Source organism: Oncorhynchus keta, chromosome 11 (assembly GCF_023373465.1).
Source record: "Oncorhynchus keta strain PuntledgeMale-10-30-2019 chromosome 11, Oket_V2, whole genome shotgun sequence".
NCBI classification, from domain to species: Eukaryota; Metazoa; Chordata; class Actinopteri; order Salmoniformes; family Salmonidae; genus Oncorhynchus; species Oncorhynchus keta.
Window position 1 is genome coordinate 37,998,125 of NC_068431.1, and position 23,883 is coordinate 38,022,007.

Genomic DNA, 23,883 nt, shown 5'->3' on the forward strand with positions numbered 1-23,883 from the left:
TGGTATAGGTTTGCACAGCGAAAATAAGAATAGCTTTTTACGCACAACACATGTTTTATGTACGAACCACAACAGATCATTGAATTATATTTGAAAGGGTTTACATCTCTAGTCTACCAGTTTCCACAACCATAAACTCCATTCTCTCACATAATTAAACAATCATGTCAGGTTGTAGGACAGAATCAGAAATCACGTTGGACAGTATCCACTTTTTTTTCTTCTTAATTTCTGTTACTCGCCATGACTCCAAGTGAGCCCTATAATAAAGATTTACATTTGATGTGAGCCCTACACTATCTATTTAAATGAGGAACCAGAATCGTTCATCACCTCATACCTTGGGCGTGGTTTATATTCAGTCATTATCCTTGAAAGATTTGCAAAGCTTGCTCCAATGATAGGGAGAATCTCTCTTTCTTTACAGAACTGTGAAATAATGTGGTAGATTTAAACTAGTGAACCTAATTGTATATCACTGAACAATACTTAATATTAGTCTGACACTTATTCAAATAATATTTATTTTTTTACAGTGGGCAGAAAGCTTTAATATATTCATATAAAAAGTACATGTACAGAAAATTACTTCACCAGAATGTACACACTGCCCATCCCTTATCACACATTGTTTCATACACTTAACAGATTTTTATAAATAATACAAATGAGCTGACAAAACATCAATATAAACCAATGAAGATAAGTGCTTCACAATTAACATAAGATGAAATGTTCTCAAAATAATTACTACTGCAGTGCATTCTTGGTTGATGTATAGTTAACCCTGAGTGTAAAAAATGATAAAACATTGACAAAAAACATATAGTGGCTTTTTGATCTTTCTCACTCCTATTGGAACAGGGCCGTGATATGACATAATGGATTAGAGTCGTATCATGGCTAATTGTAACAGTGTCTTTGTTTTATCCCAATGTGTTGGCCTAGTTCAATTGTATTTTATGATATGAATGCATCCTGGAATATACATTTTTGGCATTAATTTGCATGTTTCAGTTGGTCACGACACCATAAATTCCCTCTTACTGCATTATATGTGACATTAAAAAGCTTCAGAATGCGATAACTCATTAGCTTTGAATGGCTGTACATTTGAAGCAAACTTGCCTATTCACAGCATTTTCGTCAACGTTCCACACAAAGTTTCAAGAAGCACAATTGTGACCTTTAAACAATTCAATAGTATTAAATTCATTTTTTTTTAAATGGCTCAAAATTTTACTTGACCTTAATGTAAATGCATACAAAATCTTTACATTCAAGTTTTATTTACACATGCTACTCAATTGGATTTAACAGCATCTAAAAAATTGCATTGAATTATATTGAGTATTTCATATCTTGATAAATATACAATTATTCAAGAGCATACAGACTATTAAATTGGCAGATCCAGAGGTCGGAAATGTAGAAATATTACATTATTAAGAAGACTTGAAACATATAAACGAAGTCTATAAATATTGTACACTATACAAAAACAGAGGTGTCGGTAGAGATCAGCATGAAACAAAGAGGCGAAAGGACTATCTTCAAACAGAAATGATAATCCATTCTGTAACATAGCAAGAATGATATTCACCATACCAGACCTAGTACCTGAAAAATCCAAAATATAACATGCTTGGGTTGGGTTGTGTCACCATGACAATGTCATGAGCAGGTTCAAAACATGAAAACCAAAATTAAAACAAGCACAGGTGACATAAATTTCCAAAATTACACTCAGGTTTCATTTTTGTGCAATAGCCTGAAGGATTGTGGGGTCCCAGCAGTCTTGTGGCAGTAATGTGAACCTATGTATACAGCAGCACTGTGGGGGCTTGCACACTAGGGGGCAGCATAATGTTTTATTTTCATCATACTTCCAGTAGGTTAGCAGGTATGGGCAACATTGATGAGAGTGGGGGCCACTCTGAATTTATCCTGATGGGCCACAGTGGCTTGCGGATATGCGTACTCACATCCATACACATACATGCAGTCAACTGATTTGTTCAATCAATCAATTTGTGCAGTTCATTTACTTAAGAGAGTTAAGTAGTTTAACTGGAGTGGTGAGGAGGACGCTCCCGTGTCTGGAAGAGACTTCACCATTCATTTTATGGATTCAGTTTTACTCAAATATCATTTTAAGCTTTGTTTTACGATTGACAGTTACAGCTGATTTTTGGATTGTATATCAATTTGCTCTCCTTAAATTTGTGCCATCTGATGTACTCGTTTCAGTGTCTGAATTGTTTAATCTAACTTTCCCCCACCAGCTCCTGATATTAGGGCATAAAAACTACAATCTCTGTGTCCTGAATTAGCCTAGTGCACATGTGCGCCCAGCTATATCCTGTCCAGAGCTTGTTTTCCATGGTTCTCCCTTTTTGCTAATATTGTCTTACTTTTTAACTGTGCATTGTTGGGAAAGGGCTCGTAAGTAAGTATTTCACAGTGAAGTCTACACTTGTTGTAGTCGGCGCATGTGACAAAATTTGATTTGACTAAACTAGCTGGCTATAACTATGCTAGTTTGGCTGGATAAATTACTTCCGAAGAGTATGGGTCCACAAAGCTACTCCTCACCACTTTATTCCAGTAGCCAGGGCCAGACCTTTATTCCAGTAGCCAGGGCCAGACCTAACCTTTTGGGGGTCCTCAGCAAGATTTGACAGTGAAGAGAAAAATGTACATTTTACAGCATATTTCCCGCAATTCTAACCATTTTGCTATGGGGGAGAGAAATCTTTACAGTTTTAAAGCTAATTTCCTGAAATTTTACACATTTTGCGAATCGATATACAATCCTGAAATCAGCTATAACTGTATTTGAGTGAGAGTGATTAACTAAATCAATAGGAGCCCTGGTCACATACCTGATCGGAATTCGACCACGATTACTACAAGTTTAGAAAGTTGGAAAGACTTCATCTAAAAATTGTTAGCTGACATGGCTAATTGAGTGACTGTTGGTGACTGATAGAATAACAGAACAACTACTGATGCACACCAAATTTAGAAATTGCACCTTGTGTATTTTACTATTCTAACACTCAAGTGGGGCCCCCGAATGAGTCCCTAAAATGTTTTTATAATGAAAATACTTAAATAAATATTTTTTTATGGGGGGCTGCCCTGTGTTTGGAAATTGATCTGGGGCCGCCAATTGCCCAACTCTGTCTTACAGCTACAGGAAATTTCTAAAATTGACAATGGCCAATTCACAAGACATTATGACACCTAACTCCCTTAGACAAAAAAAATTATACATTCCAAAGGCAAATTACAATATGCAAATACAAGACTTGCATTGCCAATTGCCCCCAAGCATGGAGACAACTACATGTACACAAATAGCTGTAACTAACCAGCTGATCCCTCTGTGCTGGACTTTATGGACTGACATTCATAATTTGACAAAAAATATGGCGTGGAACGACAATTCAACAGTTCACAGGCATAATGCTTTGAAGCATATGCAAACACACGCGAGCATATATACACACACACACACACACATTTACACACATTCCGAACTATGGGGACTGAGCCTTCTGCTCCCTAGTCCCTCTCCTATGGAATGCTCTCCCTGACGACCTGAGAGCCTCTCCATCACTCTAAACTTTTAAAACAGGCCTTAAATTCCACCTCTACAGAGTGTCTTTTTCAGTCCTAGTCCGTAGCAAAAAATAATCGCACCTCGACCACTATTGCTATTTTACCTGCCTTGATTCTAAATGTATGTCGTTTTTAAACACAGAGTGCACAGATATTAGGAACACCTGCTCTTTCCATAACATAGACTGACCAGGTGAATCAATCCCTTATTGATGTCACCTGTTAAGTCCATTTCATCAGTGGAGATGAAGGGGAGGAAACAGGTTAAAGAAAATATTTAAACCTTGAGACAATTGAGGCACAGATTATGTATGTGTGCCATGCAGAGGGTGAATGGGCAAGGAACAATATTGAAATGCCTTTGAATGGGGTATGGTAGTAGGTGCCAGGCGCACCGGTTTGAGTGTCAAGAACTGCAACACTGCTGGGTTTTTCACACACAACAGTTTCCTGTGTGCATCAAGAATGGTCCACCACCCAAAGGACATCAAGCCAATTTGACACAACTGTGTGAAGCATTGGAGTCAACATGGGCCAGCATCCCTGTGGAACACTTTCAACACCTTGTAGAGCACATGCACTGACGATTTGAGACTATTCTGAGGGCAAAACGTGGTGCAACTCAATATTAAGAAGGTGTTCCTAATGTTTTTTTACACTCAAGTGGGTCTTTTTCTGTAGAGCTTAGAGATAACTCTTATGAAAAGCACAATACAAATAAATAGTATTATTATTATTCAGACACACATCACTGGTGAAAGTTGTAAGGAAACTGTTCTTTGGTCAGATCAGATGGTGGCTCTACTTCCCTCCGTACATTCTCTCTATATCAGTCTGAAAGTGATTCTTCAGCTCCTTCCTCTTCAATTTGAATGCATCTGTCACCAGGCCAGTCTCAGGGGTCCAGGGCTCTGGGCTTAGACGCACTTTCACTGGGATCTCAAAACGCTGCAGTTTGACTGGGGGGCAAAATGGTTAATATAAAAGGGATATGCATGGCATGAGCAAAGCCCTCGTCACACTGAAATTGTGTCTATTAATTCTAGGTTATTGTCCATCTGGTTAGTCAAGTTAACAAGATATGTATCAGAGTAGGTTTCAGCCTTACTTGAGGCAGCCACCTCTTTGATGGCCTTCAGGACCTCCTTCTCCATGGCTGGGTGGTTACAGATCTCCTCCCAGGCAACACTTATGCCGTTGTTATTGGCCAGAGTTGTCAGCTGCTTCTGGTTCGGTACCACAAAGCTTATCACGTAGTTCTGGTCACTAAAAGCAAGAGAAAATAAAATGATAGACTAGACTTGAGCATGCACATTGAATATGTTTTAGGGGTGATACATGTAGAATAACTACTAAAACATAACCAAAAACGCATTTGGTATCAATGTAAAACCTACAGTACCGTTCAAAAGTTTGGGGTCACTTACAAATGTCCTTGTTTTTTGAAAGAAAAGCTAATTTTTTGTCCATTAAAATAACATAAAATTGATAAGAAATACAGTGTAGACATTGTTAATGTTATAAATGACTATTGTAGCTGGAAACGGCAGATTTTTTATGGAATATCTACATAGGCGTATAGAGGCCTATGTAGATAGGTAACCTAGTGGTTAGAGTGTTGGACTTGTAACTGAAAAGTTGCAAGATCAAATCCCAGAGCTGACAAGGTCAAAAAAAATCTGTTGTTCTGCCCCTGAACAAGGCAGTTAACCCACTGTTCGTAGGCCGTCATTGAAAATAGAAGGCCAGCATCCCGGAGTCGCCTCTTCACTTTTGACGTTGAGACTGGTGTTTTGCGGGTACTATTTAATGAAGCTGCCAGTTGAGGACTTGTGAGACGTCTGTTTCTCAAACTAGACACTAATGTACTTGTCCTTTTGCTCAGTTGTGCACCGGGGCCACCCACTCCTCTTTCTATTCTGGTTAGAGCCAGTTTGCACTGTTCTGTGAAGGGAGTAGTACACAGCGTTGTACAAGATCTTCAGTTTCTTGGCAATTTCTCGCATGGAATAACCTTCATTTCCCAGAATAGGAATAGACTGACGAGTAGCAGAAGAAAGGATTTTGTTTCTGGACATTTTGAGCCTGTAATAGAACCCACAAATGCTGATGATCCAGATACTCAACTAGTCTAAAGAAGGCCAGTTTTATTGCTTCTTTAAAATCAGCACAACAGTTTTCAGCTGTGCTAACATAATTGCAAAATGGTTTTATAATGATCAATTCGCCTTTTAAAATGATCAACTTGGATTAGCTAACACAACGTGCCATTGGAATACAGGAGTGATGGTTGCTGATAATGGGCCTCTGTACGCCTATGTAGACAATCCATTAAAAATCAGCCATTTTCAGCTACAAGTCATTTACAACATTAACCATGTCTACACTGTATTTCTGATCAATTTTATGTTATTTTAATGGACAAAAAATGTGATTTTCTTTAAAAAACAAGGACATTTCTAAGTGACCAGTAGTGTATGTGGTATAATAAAGCAGACAGAAGAGTTACCTGTTTGCATATGCACAGATGTTGTCAATAAGGGGGCAGTTCTTCAGAGCAGACTCCACTTTCCCCAAGGACACATATTCTCCAGCCTGCAGTTTGACCAGGTCCTTCTTACGGTCTACAAACAAAGCAGAGAGGGTCAGTGAGAAGACTGAAATATGGCAGGATAGCACTGAGAGGTTTTATGGCAGTTAGCATTGTTTAGATCAATTTGAATAGTTTATGACAGTTTTACTTCATGGTCATAAAGTCTTGAGGCAGCTGTTGTGCAATGAACAGTGAGCATGTTTTTATTATGTGTTATTACTCAGATGTTCTCCACCTCCTCTCAGCCACTCACCCACTATCTGCAGACAGCCATCAGAGTGGATCTCCCCCACATCCCCGGTACAAAACCACCTCTGGCCCTGCTCATCTACCCAGAAGTCATTGTTCAGGTGCTCGCTCTTATAGTAACCCATGGTAACGTTGGGCCCACCAATCATGATCTCTCCACGGGGGTGGGGTTGGTCCTGGCTGGTGTATCCACCTTGGAAACACAGTGGGAAGATAAGAGTGAGGCATGGTGGTAGAGAATAGCTGAATAAAAGGATTGTTTGGAACAGGACGAAACTAACCACATGGAAACTAATCAAGGCACATAATGAGAGCCACATGCAAATACGGTAACAACAAGCAAAGGAGGCAAACAGGGCAGCTACTGAACGAGGATGTCCAGGTCATCCATGATATGCATACTAAATGTGTGTGGAAAACATCATATTCACACTCCTTTACTTTTTCTACATGTTGCTGTGTTGCAGCCTGCATTTAAAATGGATTAAATAGAGATGTTTGGTATCTGGCCTACACACAATACCCCATATTGTCAAAGTGTTTAGACAGTTTTACAAATTAATTTAAAAAATGAAAAGCTGAGATGTCTTGAGTCATTAAGTATTCAACCCCATTTTTATGGCAAGCCTAAATAAGTCGAGTAAAAATGTGCTTAACAAGTAACATAAGTTGCATGGACTCTGTGTGTGCAATAGTGTATAATAGTGTTATTGACATTATTTTTTAATGACTACCTCATCTCTGTGCCCCACACATCCAATTATCGGTAAGCTCTCTCAGTCGAGCAGTGAATTTCAAACATAGATTCAACCACAAAGACCAGGGAGCTTTTCCAATGCCTCACAGAGAAGGGCAACTATAGTATTGGTAGATGGGTGAAAACAAAGGAGACATTGAATATCCCTTAGAGGATGGTGAAGTTATTCATTACACTTTGGATGGTGTATCAATACACCCAGTCACAACAGAGATACAGGCATCCTTCCTTACTCAGTAGTCAGAGAGGAAGAAAACAGCTCATGGATTTTTACCATGAGGCCAATGGTGCAGCCACCCCTATGCTTGAAAATATGGAAAGTGGTACTCGGTAATGTGTTGCATTGAATTTGCTCCAAACAAATACTTAGTATTCATGACAAAAAGTGAATTGCTTTTCCACATGTTTTGCAGTTTTACTTTAGAACTTGTTGCAAACAGAATGCATGTTTTGGAATATTTTTTATTCTGTACAGGCTTCCTTCTATTCACTCTGTCAATTAGATATTTCTGTATTTCATTTTCAATACATTTGCATTGTCCAAAAATACATTTTCACTTTGTCATTATGGGTTATTGTGTGTAGATAGGTGAGAATTATTTTTGTTTAAATTCAGGCTGTAACAACCAAATGTGGAAAGAGGCAAGGGGTATGAATACGTTCTGAAGGCACTGTATGTATTGGTTCTCTTAGAGGGATGAAAATGTAATGAATCAAACGATATTTGTTGATGTGAAAATCAAAATGTACAGATTTTAAGGCTGTGTTATTTGATTTTGGGTGTGATCGCCAGAAATTCTGGCGGGGAAAAAATGGGGTTCTGAGAAATGTCATTAAAAAAAAATGGGTCCCTGCTGAAAAGGTTTGAAAACTGGTGTAAACAATACAGTACATTTTTTACTTGCAAGCTCTCCTCAACAGTGCAGTACACTTTATCAAAAATGTTCATAAATAAGTGTGTGTTTCTATAGGCTTACTGTCTTACCCTCAACCCAGTCTCGTAGTTTCACCTCACAGCAGATGAGGGGGGCTCCTACTCTCCCAGTGCTGTAGTCTGCAACTGGAGTCAAAACACACAATCACAGATAAATAAAGACACCACGTAGAGTTTAATACTTGATGCCAGTATTAGGCTGTAACCCAGCCCACTAATCAAATCAAATTTATTTATACAGCCCTTCGTACCTCAGCTGATATCTCAAAGTGCTGTACAGAAACCCAGCCTAAACCCCCAAACAGCAAGCAATGCAGGTGTAGAAGCACGGTGGCTAGGAAAAACTCCCTAGAAAGGCCAAAACCTAGGAAGAAACCTAGAGAGGAACCAGGCTATGAGGGGTGGCCAGTCCTCTTCTGGCTGTGCCAGGTGGAGATTATAACAGAACATGGCCACTGTTTCACACTCAAATACTGCTGCATAGCGTCTCACAAGCATATCCTTCTACATTCAGAATGGACTGAAAAGTGACAAATACCTGCATGACCTAAACAGCAAAGCCGATTGAAGTAAAATAGTTATATTTAGTATAGCTGCCATTCCTCTGCCATCAACAATCCCAGTATCACAGAACCTTTCACAGGTTGGTGCTTGAACAAAGACATTTACCTCAGAGTATGTGTGTTTAAAGAAATTAAACTCTCAGGGCAACTCAATAGATTAAAAAGAAGCCTGAGCAATAGCATGCTCTCAAATACCTGTCTTGGCTAAAGCCCAAAATTGCCATAGCATGCATAGGTATAATTTCCTAAAAAAAACCACAATGGTGAAGATTCTCAAATGACAGAGCGCCCACCATTCTCCTACACACTACTACTACGATTAAAACATCTACCTGCCACTCAGATTTTTTACCAGCCAAAATATTAAATTAAAAAAACAAACACAAACGGATGACCATGCTCTGTAATGTTTCTAAAACAAGAAATGTATTAGTAAGAAGTACCATGGTTTATTACTCAATTTCAGTACATTTTTTGTGACCCGAGTCTTTCAATCAAAATATCAGGATCAAAATGTTCAGCTGCCCCTTTAAGGGTGGGAGGTTACAGTGGTACCGTGGCCACTCGAGTCCTGTCACGTGTCTGTGAGATTTAGGATAGGGCGTCTCTTTGCTATAAGTTGAAGCAGCAGACTCAAACTTATGTTTAAAAACAACCGAGCTTGTGAACATAATAATGTAAATAGCCAAGAAACACAAGGACAAAGTCTCACTTTACTTTGTAGACTTTTGAGTAAATTAGACAAACTTGTATGCAAGTGTGCAGCGCCTCCAAAGATTAATATATCAGCACTTCACCCATTGCGCACAGGTCCCCTGCCAGGCAATGTTTTTTTTCACGAGGTGGGATATACAGGTTTCCTATGTCTTCATGCAATTAGCAGCTATGAATCAAAACCGAAGAAATACTTTGAAAACAGCTACTGCAGCAGTTTTCTAACCCTAACTCCACATGTGCTCATCCTGGACTTTTTACTATTTTTATTCGCAAATGTAATGATTTCACTGTAGAGCACTGCACATTGACCACCCACCAATGTGGGTTGAAATATACATTCTTACCCACCAATACCAAAATCTACCCGCAAGTTACGGGTGATCATTTTATGCCCTGACCCCAGTAGTAGTAGTCCATGCCTGTGCCTGCCCTGACTCACCCTCTGTGATGGTACCTGCTCCACAGGTCTCTGTGAGGCCATAGCCCTGTCCCACGGGGCAACAGAAGCAGATGTTCATGAAGCGCTGGGTGGCGGAGGACAGGGGCGCTCCTCCTGACAGCATCATCCTGATGTTCCCTCCCAGCAGAGCCTTCACCTTCTTAAACAGCAGCCTGATGGACAGGACAGAGGAAGGAAATCAACTTCGACCTTAACCATTAGTTCATGTTTACTGATGAAATTTCACTCTGATATCAAATAGAGCTATTTCGTAATCACCCCTAATCAGTCAGAAGGACACCCTGATATCTGATAAGCAGCATTGACTGGCAGACACAAAAATATGGTTTCCTCCAAAACCAGTCAAAATACACACAAGCATACATACAGTACACTTAAAATACACAGATTCCAGAGGTAACCTGTCTAAATGACTACCGCCCCGTAGCACACACATCTGAAGCCATGAAATGCTTTGAAAGGATGGTCATGGCTCACATCAACACCATCATCCCAGATGAACAGCTTCTACCCCCAAGCCATAAGACTGCTGAACAGTTCATCAATTGGCAACCCGGACAATTTACATTTACCTCGTTTAATATTTATTTATTTATCTCCTCATATATAGCCTCGTTACTGTTTTTAATGTGTTACTATTTAGTTTTTATATTTAGCAAATATTTGTCTTCGTTTTTTAACTCTGCATTGTTGCGAATGGGCTCATAAGTAAGCATTTCCCTGTAAAGTCTACACCTGCTGTATTCAGCGCATGTGACAAATTACATTTGATTTATGCACTAATCTTGTATCAGGGATCTGACCTATAGAGATAGCTATGTGCATGTCACAGGATTGTGTATGGCAGATAGAAACATGCTGCAGTGTGTGTGTCCTTGTGTACTCACATGTTGCAGAGTGGGGCATCGTAGCCCATTTTGATCTGTTCCAGTTTGTAGTTGTAGCCCAGTTTAAACAGAGTCCTCTGCACATAGCTCATCTCTTGCACCTTGTTCATCACATTCTTGTAGATGCGGTCCATTATTTCCTGACAGATAACAGATAAACATCTTATATCTCAGCTTCCACCCTCTACAGAGGACATCAATGCTGCGGGATAGTTATGAAAGAACAAACATAACCTGTTAGAAGATGTCCTCTAGAGCGGACTTCTACAAATCTCTAACGGAGCCTTTTCATAGAACACTAACACATCAGCGATAAGCAGACAGGTTAAGGAAGGATGCTTGTTCTTACCGGTACAGCTGCCATCAGAGTAGGCCTCAACACAGAGCAGTCTCCTTTACTGCCCTTCTTGATTTTTGTTGACTGCAAAAGAGAAGATATCAAAATAACAGATTGTTGCCAACATTGCAAAAAAAACATTTTTTTGTTGTTGAAATATGCATGATCAATTCTATCGTTTTAGATCAAACTGCTGAGTCTATTACCTGGTCAGAGAGTGTTTGTGGAGAAGAGTAGCCAATCCTGCAGCCATACGTCATACATGAGATTTCAGCAGTCATTTCCAGCACATGAGCTAGAGGCAGGTAGCCAATGTAGGTATCCTTTGGCCTGCACATGGACACAAACATGACTTAGCAATATGAAGATGAGACAGCACTTTACATCATCAATATCTGTAACGCTGCACCACAGTGGTTATGCACTTCCACAATACTGTTTATCTAATGATCGAGTTCAGTCAAGAGTGCATGATTAATCATGTTCAGGCAAGGGTATCATCAGTACATTACACTGTTTGTCTGCTGTTTCAAAACATTGTGTCTGACATGGGAATGTGACGCAGAGACCTGACTAGCCTAGTTAAATGTTGGTTATACACTTGATAGAGGCGCTGCAGTAGAGTGCTCTGCTCACCCCAGTCCTGGGATCCTCTCACACTGGCCCGTCATGCCAGCGATCAGGTTGCTGTGGATGATCATGACTCCTTTGGGTCGTCCTGTGGAGCCGCTGGTGTACATGACCACAGCCAGATCTGTGGGCTGGGGGCGCTGCACAGCTACACTCACTGCCAGGAGCACAGGGGGACACGTCACTTAATAATACTTAGAAAATAAATGGTACAGTCCAAGCCAGTTTCCCACTACGCAGTGGGAAACTAAACTTCCAGCATATGTGTAAACTTCCAGCATATGTGACCCAACAGTGTGACCTGTGTTTTGTATATGAAAAGTGCTGTTGATGTGTTTTCACATACAGTTGTCAGGTTTGGCTCCCAACTCCTGTACTGCCTGCATGCTGTAGATCTGAATGCCCTCAGGGTAGCCCGTCCGGCTGATGCTCTTGTTGTCCACGTATATAACGTGCTTCAGGTTGGGCATATCTGGCAAAACATTCTGTCAGACACATAGGAAGACATCCTTATTTGGCATGACTTTGAACATGAGTAATCTCAGCCCTTTAGGGTTCATTCAAGTTTTGATGATATCAGGGGTTTGTTTTTCAGGTGAACAACACATCTCAGTTCATACACAAACACCCCATGTGTTTTTAACTTCCTCCTTCACCTACGGAGGTGATTACACTCATCCCGTCTGAAAAGATAGCTGGGTCGTTCCTTTTGAGAAGTGTAACTTGGTTTAACAAAAAAATCTTTAGATTTCTCCTAATTTTAACATTCTGTAATAAAGAGCACATATTCAAATTCATTAAAAAAAAACATGTTTTTTCCATCTCAAGAGGTTAATTAAATAACAAACATTACAATGGTAAGGGCCACATAAGGTAACAGGGCTGAATGTAACAGGGTTGGTGATTTCATGTTAATTCAGCCATAAAGCCCCTCGCGTGACAGGAGGAATGGAAGCTTGTGTGCAACACTGAGTGGCAATTGAATGCCAGTTTCAACCCCCCCAAAAAATATTGCTAAAACATCTCTAGTCTATCTAATGTTAACAGGGTTGACGTGTTATGCTCGACCCGCTCAGTTTTCCACCACAAAAAAAAATAGCCAAAAAGAGTAGAACCAGCTCACCTGCTTTTACACTGTGATTATTAGATGTTCAATGTTTCTTTAAACATTTATCTTTAAGTAATAGGAACCCTATCATATTAAAACAAGAGTTCAGTTCATGTAATAGGGTTCACCTTAAAAATGAGGGAAAAGCTTAAATGAATCACTGGGACTTTATCAAAGCAACAGAAATAACTAGGGCTGATGGTGAAACTTGTTGAAATGTTTGGATTCCATGGGTTGAAATCTTCCTAGACGTGGCACAGGGTGGACGGAGGGACACTTTAGCAAGCCTTTATTCAGATGTATTGAATTGTCCATGTGGTCTATATTAAAGGGCACTTCATTTAGTATAAAGGGGTTTAAAATGTAATATTCGTGCACAATTTCTACTTAAAATATCAAAGGGACGCAAAAGGCACCCATTTGGTGGAAGGACCAAGCTCTCTTTCCCACTGAGAGAGGAGATGAGAACAGTAGTGTGTAGTTAGGCTGGAATGTGAACCATTAATTTCCCCTAATATCTCCAACCTTGAGTTTAGTCTCCAGTAGCTCTGTGCTGGTGATCAGGTGTGTGGCCCCACACTCATTAAGCCCAAAGGCCACCGCTTCCTCCCCCAGGGTGGCATACAGAGTGACCACTGCAACACAACCAAACATGTTGTTTAAATGCAAACACACAGCACAATGTTATCAGAAATATTAATGTTCTATTACTTTATATGCTAGTGTTACATCATTAAACAGGGAGATGTGTTGCAGTCAATGCCTACATGGAAAGTTGCGTCTGAAGCAGGCCTGTGCAGTGATCATCCACTCTGCCCGTGTCTCACAGAAGATGGCGATGGTACTCTTGGGCTGCTGGCCCAGGGCTGCCAGTCCACTACCTAGATGGCTGATGATCTGGTCCACCTCGTCATAGGACAGCCACCTGTACTCCCCCAGGATCAGCTGCAGCAGAGGAGAGAGCACAGGAACAGGCTATTAGGGTTAGTTCTACTAAGGGCCTTCAGTTCACTGGAGAAAATCAAGTTATTTCCTGTGAAAACGTTTATGACATTCGATTCAATTACTCCACAAGAGGGGATTTAATCTAGGACAGTTAGATGTTATATGAAGTTATACAAACATGCTTCAGGTCGCATAACCGAAGTAACTTATTTCACAGAACCTTCACTACACTCTAATTAGTTTCTGGTGCGATGGAGTGTGTGTGATCACTCTACCTTCTTAAAGATCTTGCCGCTGGGTTGCGTCTCGTTCTCCTCATTTAGGAGCTCCCTGGTACCCAGGCAGTCTGTGTTGCCGAAGCGCTGCACTGCATGCTCAAACAGCTTGTCGAGAGTGTCCTTTCCCTCAAAGTCCTCTCGGGCCAGGTTGTCAAAGTTCTCCACACAACGATAGGGGCCCTCTGCTTTGCCTGTGGTGGACTTGGCTTTCTCTCTCTTGGCCATGGCTTTCTTCTTTCCAGCATTAGTGAGGAAATACCATGGGATAAACGTGATGAGAGTGTACAGCCACATCAATAGGTACACAGGCAAGAAGACTATGTAATGCATGTCAACTTTGAACATCATGGTTGAAGGTGAGGCAGAAGTGGAGAGAAAGAGAGACTTGAGGGAGAAGTGTCTGCGTCAAGGAGAGTTCAAACGGTTCAGCTCTCAGGTCGTGGAAAGATTGCCACGGCAGGTGGCAGTAATTACAGATGGGACAGGTAGCAGCACATGCACCCAGACGACTCAATGGAAAGGCTTGACACAAGAGGTCTGTGATGCTAGCTCTATAGACAGCAGGGTGATTGGTCGAGAATTGTTCAGCATAGGGGAAGAAGAAAAAAAAAATAGATAGAAAGAGAGAGTTGGAGAGAGAGAGAGAAGCATGTTAGTCATATTGAAGCACTACAGCTAGGAGCTAGCCAGTAGCCACAAGTATGCACTGTGCAGAATGCAAAATCTAATTTATAGACAAGCCACACTGAATGACTATTTGTTTTCAGAGGATTTTTGAATGTGTTTCATGTCAAAGCATATATTCCAATGCATCAAACCTAGCTGCATTTTATATACATCATTATAGTTTTTATATTGCTGGACAAAATAGCTGAGTTTCAATGGAGCACTGCAATGGCTGATGCAGCTGTACACAAACATCTAGGCCAATGTTTGGTCAATGTTACTTAAGATTTGACAATCTTTTATCTTATCTATAATTGATGCTTGCAGTGTGCAATAATTTCCTAGCACTGGAAGAATGTTAGGTCAGTGTTTTAAAAAGCTGAATGAACACCTGTATTTATTTATGCCAATTGGTGGTACCTTGGCTAAGACAGAAAACAATGATAAGGTAGAATAATCAGAATGAGCAACAAGTTGTTAATAAATAAATAATAATATTAATAACAATTTGGGTGCTTATATTTGCCCTATTATACACGTGTGAATTGGAAATGTGTTTTTGCATATCCCAACTCTCCTTGAGAGGTTGGGGACACTGCCAGGGTATGACATTATCAATGGCGACCCTGGAGAAATTAGGGTTAGGTGCCTTGTTCAAAGGCATATCGACAGATTTTCCACCTTATCGGATGTGGGATTTGAAATAGCAACCTTTTGGCTACTGGCATAACGCGTTAACCACTAGGCCTAAATGGAAAGACTGAAATACAAAGAAGACAGAGCTCAGCAGAATGGTTATGAAGCCAAAGAGGTTAGGCTAGGTTAAGTTAAATGGGAGATAGACAGCATAGCCTACATGAAACCTTAACCTTTTACTAGTAAAATATTTTAAACATGTAAGTAATATCAGTAACGCATTCATTTACTTTCTTATTTCGCTTTTACCTTCACCAAATTTCTGGTGCCACTTGGCAACCCTTTGGACCTAAAGGTACCTGCCAAAATAAAGGAAATACAAGTATATCGAAAGCAGGTTCCATGTAAGCCAAAGAACACATTATTTCATTGCGCAAGATTCTAAGATGGCAACTGGCAAGAGCAATACCAGCACACTAGAAAATGTAAAAGTGTCACAGAATGTTATTCAGGACTTTATCCAAGCCTAAACAAAAATTGTATTTTAAGCCCTGAACAAAGACAATAAAGAGTTGAGCCCTATCCTCAAGTCCATATTCTTCTTTATATCCACTATTCAGTAAAACATTTAGACCAAACCATATCAAACCATGTAATACCATATAATACAATGAGAGCCACAATGTAGCCTAATGGAGGTCAGCTTGACATCAGAGGAACACAGTGTCAAAAGACCTACATTGCATTGAAAAGTTAATCGAATTGATCTTACTGCTGCTACTGTAACTAGCAGCTGAGCATGCCTCGACAGAATCAGAACTTGTAAAATGTTTCCTGTTGTAATGCTTGCATCATGATCTGCTATGTTGCCCTGATGATGAAATGCTTGTCACTTGACATCCCTCCAGACAGTAGTCCCTGTTGATGTACTAATGAAGGCTCAAGTGCTTATCATGCTCATGTGCCACTGATCTGCCTAATTCCTTTTACTACATAGGCACAACAACACTCAGGCATAACAACTCCGAAAGGAATCAGCCAGGACAAATTCCTTCTTCAATCAATATTATTATTCAGTGAGAGAAAAAATATCTTCCTACCACTTTCAAATATCCATTATAAAAAGGCAGGTATCAGGTATATCAGCCCTTGAAACAGAATCAGAATTGTGGGAGAGCATCATGCATTTGGCAGAGGAAAGACCACATGCACACACTTCTGAAAAACACTACACCGGTGAAGAGCAGCCCGAAACAATTCAACCCTTTTGAGAGAATGAACAAGAGAAGAAATTGGTTACCTTACCTACTGTTCTAAGGCAAGCTAACAAAACACGGGTCTTCCTCTTTTCCTGAACAAATAGCCTAGTCCAGGCAATGTTTATTGTACACAAGACGACTGTAGATTATTCACCCCTAGTGTCAGCTCTTTGGTAAACTCAGCTGCAATCACAGAGCTAACATACATTCTCCTGCTATCACCCACAACTGCTCTAATCCAATAGGAGATTGTATTGGACAGGAAGTGATGAGATTCCTCTCTACAGTCATAGAGGGGACAACAGGACAAGACTTAATTAGGTACTTTACACCACTGCGTAAAAGCATGCCATTGGTAAATATATTCACCTTGAGGTGATGTCAATGACCTTTCACACACTGAAGAATACTGTGTGACGCATGAAATGTGTGACCAAGACTTATGGCAAGGCTGTGTTGTAAGAAAGGATAATCAATGCTACTGCTATGTCTATAAAAACACATGCCAGAAATAGACAAAACTAGCAATACAAGCCTTGTACTGTAGCTCAAGCCTTCCGGCACCGACAGAGATGGCCGCCTCGCTTCGCGTTCCTAGGAAACTATGCAGTTTTTTGTTTTTTTACGTGTTATTTCTTACATTGGTACCCCAGATCATCTTAGATTTCATTACATACAGTCGAGAAGAACTACTGAACATAAGAGCAGCGTCAAACTCACCATCAGTACGACCAAGAATATGACTTTCGCGAAGCGGACCCTGTGTTCTGCCTTTCACCCAGGACAACGGAATGGATCCCAGCCGGCGACCCCAAAAAACTACTTAGAAAAAGGGGAAAACGAAGCGGTCTTCTGGTCAGACTCCAGAGACGGGCACATCATGCACCACTCCCTAGCATTCTCCTCGCCAATGTCCAGTCTCTTGACAACAAGGTTGATGAAATCCGAGCAAGGGTAGCATTCCAGAGGGACATCAGAGACTGTAACGTTCTTTGCTTCACGGAAACATGGCTCACTGGAGAGACTCTATCGGAGACGGTGCAGCCAGCTGGTTTCTCCACGCATCGCGCCGACAGAAACAAACATCTTTCTGGTAAGAAGAGGGGCGGGGGCGTATGCTTTATGGTTAACGTGACCTGGTGTGGCCAAAACAACATACAGGAACTCAAGTCCTTCTGTTCACCTGATTTAGAATTCCTCACAATCAAATGTAGACCGCATTATCTACCAAGGGAATTCTCTTCGATTATAATCACAGCCGTATATATTCCCCCCCAAGCAGACACATCGATGGCTCTGAACGAACTTTATTTGACTCTTTGCAAACTGGAATCCATATATCCGGAGGCTGCATTCATTGTAGCTGGGGATTTTAACAAGGCTAATCTGAAAACAAGACTCCCTAAATTTTATCAGCATATCGATTGCGCAACCAGGGCTGGAAAAACCTTGGATCATTGCTATTCCAAATTCCGCGATGCATATAAGGCCCTGCCCCGCCCTCCTTTCGGAAAAGCTGACCACGACTCCATTTTGTTGATCCCTGCCTACAGACAGAAACTAAAACAAGAAGCTCCCGCGCTGTGGTCTGTTCAACGCTGGTCCGACCAATCTGATTCCACACTCCAAGACTGCTTCCATCACGTGGACTGGGATATGTTCCGTATTGCGTCAGACGACAACATTGACGAATACGCTGATTCGGTGTGCGAGTTCATTAGAACGTGCGTTGAAGATGTCGTTCCCATAGCAACGATTAAAACATTCCCAAACCAGAAACCGTGGATTGATGGCAGCATTCGCGTGAAACTGAAAGCACGAACAACTGCTTTTAATCAGGGCAAGGTGACTGGAAACATGACCGAATACAAACAGTGTAACTATTCCCTCCGTAAGGCAATCAAACAAGTTAAGCGTCAGTATAGAGACAAAGTAGAATCTCAATTCAACGGCTCAGACACAAGAGGTATGTGGCAGGGTCTACAATCAATCACAGATTACAAAAAGAAAACCAGCACCGTCACGGACCAGGATGTCTTGCTCCCAGGCAGACTAAATAACTTTTTTGCCCGCTTTGAGGACAATACGGTGCCACTGACACTTCCCGCAACTAAAACATGCAGACTCTCCTTCACTGCAGCCGACGTGAGGAAAACACTTAAACGTGTCAACCCTCGCAAGGCTGCAGGCCCAGACGGCATCCCCAGCCGCGCCCTCAGAGCATGCGCAGACCAGCTGGCTGGTGTGTTTACGGACATATTCAATCAATCCCTATCCCAGTCTGTTGTTCCCACATGCTTCAAGAGGGCCACCATTGTTCCTGTTCCCAAGAAAGCTAAGGTAACTGAGCTAAACGACTACCGCCCCCGTAGCACTCACTTCCGTCATCATGAAGTGCTTTGAGAGACTAGTCAAGGACCATATCACCTCCACCCTACCTGACACCCTAAACCCACTTCAATTTGCTTACCACCCAAATAGGTCCACAGACGATGCAATCACAACCACACTGCCCTAACCCATCTGGACAAGAGGAATACCTATGTGAGAATGCTGTTCATCGACTACAGCTCGGCATTTATAATAATAATAATAATATATGCCATTTAGCAGACGCTTTTATCCAAAGCGACTTACAGTCATGTGTGCATACATTCTACGTATGGGTGGTCCCGGGAATCGAACCCACTACCCTGGCGTTACAAGCGCCATGCTCTACCAACTGAGCTCTCCAAGCTCGTCATCAAGCTCGAGACCCTGGGTCTCGACCCCGCCCTGTGCAGCTGGGTACTGGACTTCCTGACGGGCCGCCCCCAGGTGGTGAGGGTAGGCAACAACATCTCCACCCCGCTGATCCTCAACACTGGGGCCCCACAAGGGTGCGTTTTGAGCCCTCTCCTGTACTCCCTGTTCACCCACGACTGCGTGGCCACGCACGCCTCCAACTCAATCATCAAGTTTGCGGACGACACAACAGTGGTAGGCTTGATTACCAACAACGACGAGACGGCCTACAGGGAGGAGGTGAGGGCCCTCGGAGTGTGGTGTCAGGAAAATAACCTCACACTCAACGTCAACAAAACTAAGGAGATGATTGTGGACTTCAGGAAACAGCAGAGGGAACACCCCCCTATCCACATTGATGGAACAGTAGTGGAGAGGGTAGTAAGTTTTAAGTTCCTCGGCGTACACATCACAGACAAACTGAATTGGTCCACCCACACAGACAGCATCGTGAAGAAAGCGCAGCAGCGCCTCTTCAACCTCAGGAGGCTGAAGAAAATCGGCGTGTCGCCAAAAGCACTCACAAACTTCTACAGATGCACAATCGAGAGCATCCTGTCGGGCTGTATCACCGCCTGGTACGGCAACTGCTCCGCCCACAACCGTAAGGCTCTCCAGAGGGTAGTGAGGTCTGCACAATGCATCACCGGGGGCAAACTACCTGCCCTCCAGGACACACCCGATGTCACGGGAAGGCCATAAAGATCCTCAAGGACAGCAACCACTCAAGCCACTGCCTGTTCACCCCGCTATCATCCAGAAGGCGAGGTCAGTACAGGTGCATCAAAGCTGGGACCGAGAGACTGAAAAACAGCTTCTATCTCAAGGCCATCAGACTGTTAAACAGCCGCCACTAACATTGAGTGGCTGCTGCCAACACACTGACTCAACTCCAGCCACTTTAATAATGGGAATTGATGGGAAATGATGTAAAATATATCACTAGCCACTTTAAACAATGCTACCTAATATAATGTTTACATACCCTACATTATTCATCTCATATGTATACGTATATACTGTACTATATATCATCTACTGCATCCTTATGTAATACATGTATCACTAGCCACTTTAACTATGCCACTTTGTTTACATACTCATCTCATATGTATATACTGCACTCAATACCATCTACTGTATCTTGCCTATGCCGCTCTGTAACATCACTCATTCATATATCTTTATGTACATATTCTTTATCCCCTTACACTTGTGTCTATAAGGTAGTAGTTTTGGAATTGTTAGCTAGATCACTTGTTGGTTATTACTGCATTGTCGGAACTAGAAACACAAGCATTTCGCTACACTCGCACTAACATCTGCTAACCATGTGTATGTGACAAATAAAATTAGATTTGATTTTTAAACACAAGTCTACATCAAACATCAGTACGAATTGTAACACAAACACCCGATCAAAACTATTTAGGGTGATGACTGATTTGAAGTGTGCCCACCAGACTTTGCATTCCTTTTCTCTCCTGTTATTAGGACTGGTACTGCAAATTAATTTATCGATATCACAGTTTGTTCTTGGTGAATAAACCATATCATCATATCACCATCACGTGTGGTGTATATATAACTCATATATAAACTTGTATATAACCCACATCAAATAGTTTGTTCAAACGTTCATTAGCTGTATACAATTGGGAAATGTTACATGCCTTTGAGATGGACATCTATAAAATATACTTTTTTTTGTTTTAATCCAGTGAGTGAAGCCATATCCGTGTCTGACCGAGTAATCCCTGTCAACTCCCTTGACATAGTTTCGTATCTGAAAGTCGTGCTATTAATCCCAACAAATGTACGATCATTGTTCACATAAGGAAAAGGGAAAAAAAACGGGCAACTGTTATACTCCAATACATATAATAATGTTTGAAAACTGAGACCCACGCGGCACTGTGCAAGACACCCATGATGTGCTTCATGTATTTGACATGAATAGGTGTCGTTGCTGAATAAAAATGTAAACGACATGTCCGAGAAAATAACCATGACGTTTTGTCGGATGCCTAGCAAATAAAACATACTAGCAACAAAAATGTCACATTGTGGCTTCTAGCGAGGCAGCGTGCGCTGGCCAGATACCATAGGCGCATCATCATAAACAAATATATGAATGAAGTTGGCATAGATAGCTTTCTTACATTGGATATAAAAAATACATATAAAATATTGCCACATGTATGTAAATAAAATGACGATAACAGATTATCTAGCAGTTTACTGAGCCATTTCCCTAGCTAGTATACTTACCTCAGAAACCGAGACGTCAACCGGACAGCGTCAGGATGGATGACCGACAGTAACCTCCAACGAAGAGACTAACCCGGAAACTTTACGTCATATGAGTCCATCTCTCGGAGCCAATGAGAATGGGTCTGAAGACCATACCTATTTGATGCTTTCGTTTAATTTAGGTTTGATTATATTGTCACAATTTATATGCGTAAGCATTTCAACCAGTTATAAGTAATTAATCTCATCTGACTCTAGTTTACACTTGTGAATGAGGTGAGTCATAATGTAATACAAGATCCCTGTAGACGAAGCAATACATTTTATTGTATGAAATATACATTGCAATTAAATCGATATTCAGACATTACACTCTGCTGCATTGTGAATGAAAATACTGGTAATGGAGGATATTTCTCCCCCTCAAATGTTCAACATAGGAAAAGCTGCTTGAATGATCAATCTCCCACATATATTGAAAGCAGCCAACTTAAGTCTGTAAATTACTGAAAGAAATAGTAAATACTGGCAGAAGAGATAAGTTGTATCAGTAGTCATTTTAACTTGAAGTTGTGAATGTTATGGTATCTGAAGACACCTTTGTGTAGTGTGCTAAAGACGACAACAGTAGTAGGCCTGAAGACCAACAATGACGAGACAGCCTACATGGAGGTGAGAGCCTTGGCATAGTGGTAGCAGGAAAATAACTGATCCCTCAAGAGCAACAAAACAAAGGAGCTGATAGTGACTACAGGAGTCATCAGAGAGCACGCCCCCATTGAAGGAGCTGATCATGGACAACAGGAGACAGCAGAGAGCACACCCCCATCCACAGACAGGGCGCAGTTGAGTGGCTCAAAAGCTTCAAGTTCCTCTGTGTGCACATCCCTTGCGACCTGAAATTGTGCCTTCACACAGTGTGGTGAAGAAGGCGGAAGAAATTAAATTTGGCCCCTAAGACCCTCACAAACTTCTGCAGATGCACCATTGAGAGCATCATATTGGGCTGTACCACCGCCTGGTACGGCAATTGCACCATCCAAAACCGCAGGGCTCTCCAGAGGGTGGTGCAGTCATCCCAACGCATCACCGGTGTCTCAGGAAGGCCAAGACGATCATCAATGACCTCAGCCTGTTCACCAACTACCATCTAGGTCTTGGAGACAGTACAGATGCATCAAAGCTGGGACCAAGAGACTGATAAACAGCTTCTATCTCCAGGCCATCAGAATGTTAGTCGCCACTAGCCGGCCTTTGCCCAGTACCCTGCCCTTAGTCACGGTTAATAGCTGGCTACCACCCGATATTTTACCCTGCACCGTAGAGACGGCTTTGCCCAATGTACATAGAGTAATTGATCACTGGGTCACTTTAATGTCTACATACGGTTTTACCCACTTTATATGTATATACTGTATTCTAGTCATGACTCATCCTATATAAACTAATGCTGGCCTCCCGAGTGACGCAGTGGTCTAAGCTGTCCCACTAGAGATTCTGGGTTCGAGTCCAGGCTCTGTCACAGCCGGCCGCAACTGGGAGACCCAATGGGTGCACAATTGGGGGTAAAAAAAAAACATGGTGTTTTATTATATATATATATATATATATATTTGTTAATACTGCTCTACAGACAATACATTTGGAAAGTAGTCAGACCCCTTGACTTTATCCACATTATTTTACATTACAGCCTTATTTTAAAATGTATTAAATAAAAAATTATCCTGAATCTACACGTAATGACAAAGCAAAAGCAGGTTAGACATTTTTACAATTACCTTATCTAACTATTCAGAGGTTTGCTATGAAACTCAGAATTGAGCTCAGGTACATCTTGTTTCCATTGATCATCCTTGTAATGTTGGAGTCCATTTGTGGTAAATTCAATTGATTGGGCATGATTTGGAAAGGCATACACCTGTTTATATAAGGTCTCACAGTTGACAATAGCAGTCAAAAGTTTGTTAAAGGGTCTGTTAAATTGTTAAAAAAAAAAAAAAAATACATTGTGAAGATGTGTTATTTCATATTTGACATGTGAAATCATATAGTAACCAAAAGTGTTAAATCAAAATATATTTTAGTAGCTTCAAAGTAGCCACCATTTGCCTTGATGACAGATTTGCACACTCCTGGAATGAGTAGATGTGTTCAAACTTTTGACTGGTACTTTAATATATAAATAAAATGACATTGC

General features: G+C 41.2%; 1 protein-coding gene across 8 annotated transcripts; it reads right to left on the reverse strand.

Annotated features, from left to right (window-relative positions):
* Positions 1-506: 506 nt before the first annotated feature.
* On the reverse strand, positions 507-21,792 carry LOC118390198 (long-chain-fatty-acid--CoA ligase 4-like). 8 transcript variants are annotated; one of them, XM_035780527.2, is made up of 16 exons: positions 21,702-21,754; positions 15,697-15,746; positions 14,083-14,316; positions 13,630-13,807; positions 13,388-13,497; positions 12,101-12,239; positions 11,761-11,911; positions 11,331-11,454; positions 11,137-11,208; positions 10,788-10,927; positions 9,880-10,052; positions 8,212-8,286; positions 6,474-6,662; positions 6,137-6,251; positions 4,736-4,893; positions 507-4,586 (listed from the first exon to the last, which is right to left on the reverse strand). In XM_035780527.2, exons 3-16 carry the CDS (start codon positions 14,308-14,310, stop codon positions 4,429-4,431), a joined length of 2,010 nt encoding a protein of 669 aa, XP_035636420.2. In that variant the 5' UTR covers positions 14,311-14,316; positions 15,697-15,746; positions 21,702-21,754; the 3' UTR covers positions 507-4,428. The 8 variants fall into 8 exon arrangements, with proteins under 8 accessions (XP_035636420.2, XP_035636421.2, XP_035636422.2 ...); XM_035780528.2 differs by having other exon boundaries at positions 14,083-14,319; XM_035780529.2 differs by having other exon boundaries at positions 15,678-15,746; positions 21,702-21,744.
* Positions 21,793-23,883: the final 2,091 nt, after the last annotated feature.

Coding starts and splice junctions, on each gene's coding strand:
- LOC118390198 (XM_035780526.2), bottom strand. CDS start 14,433: ATGATGTTCAAAGTTGACATGCATTACATAGTCTTCTTGCCTGTGTAC. Junction 11,912..12,100: donor GGGAGCCAAACCTGACAACT/GTATGTGAAAAC, acceptor TGCTCCTGGCAG/TGAGTGTAGCTGTGCAGCGC. Junction 6,252..6,473: donor TGGCTGTCTGCAGATAGTGG/GTGAGTGGCTGA, acceptor CTTTGTTTGTAG/ACCGTAAGAAGGACCTGGTC.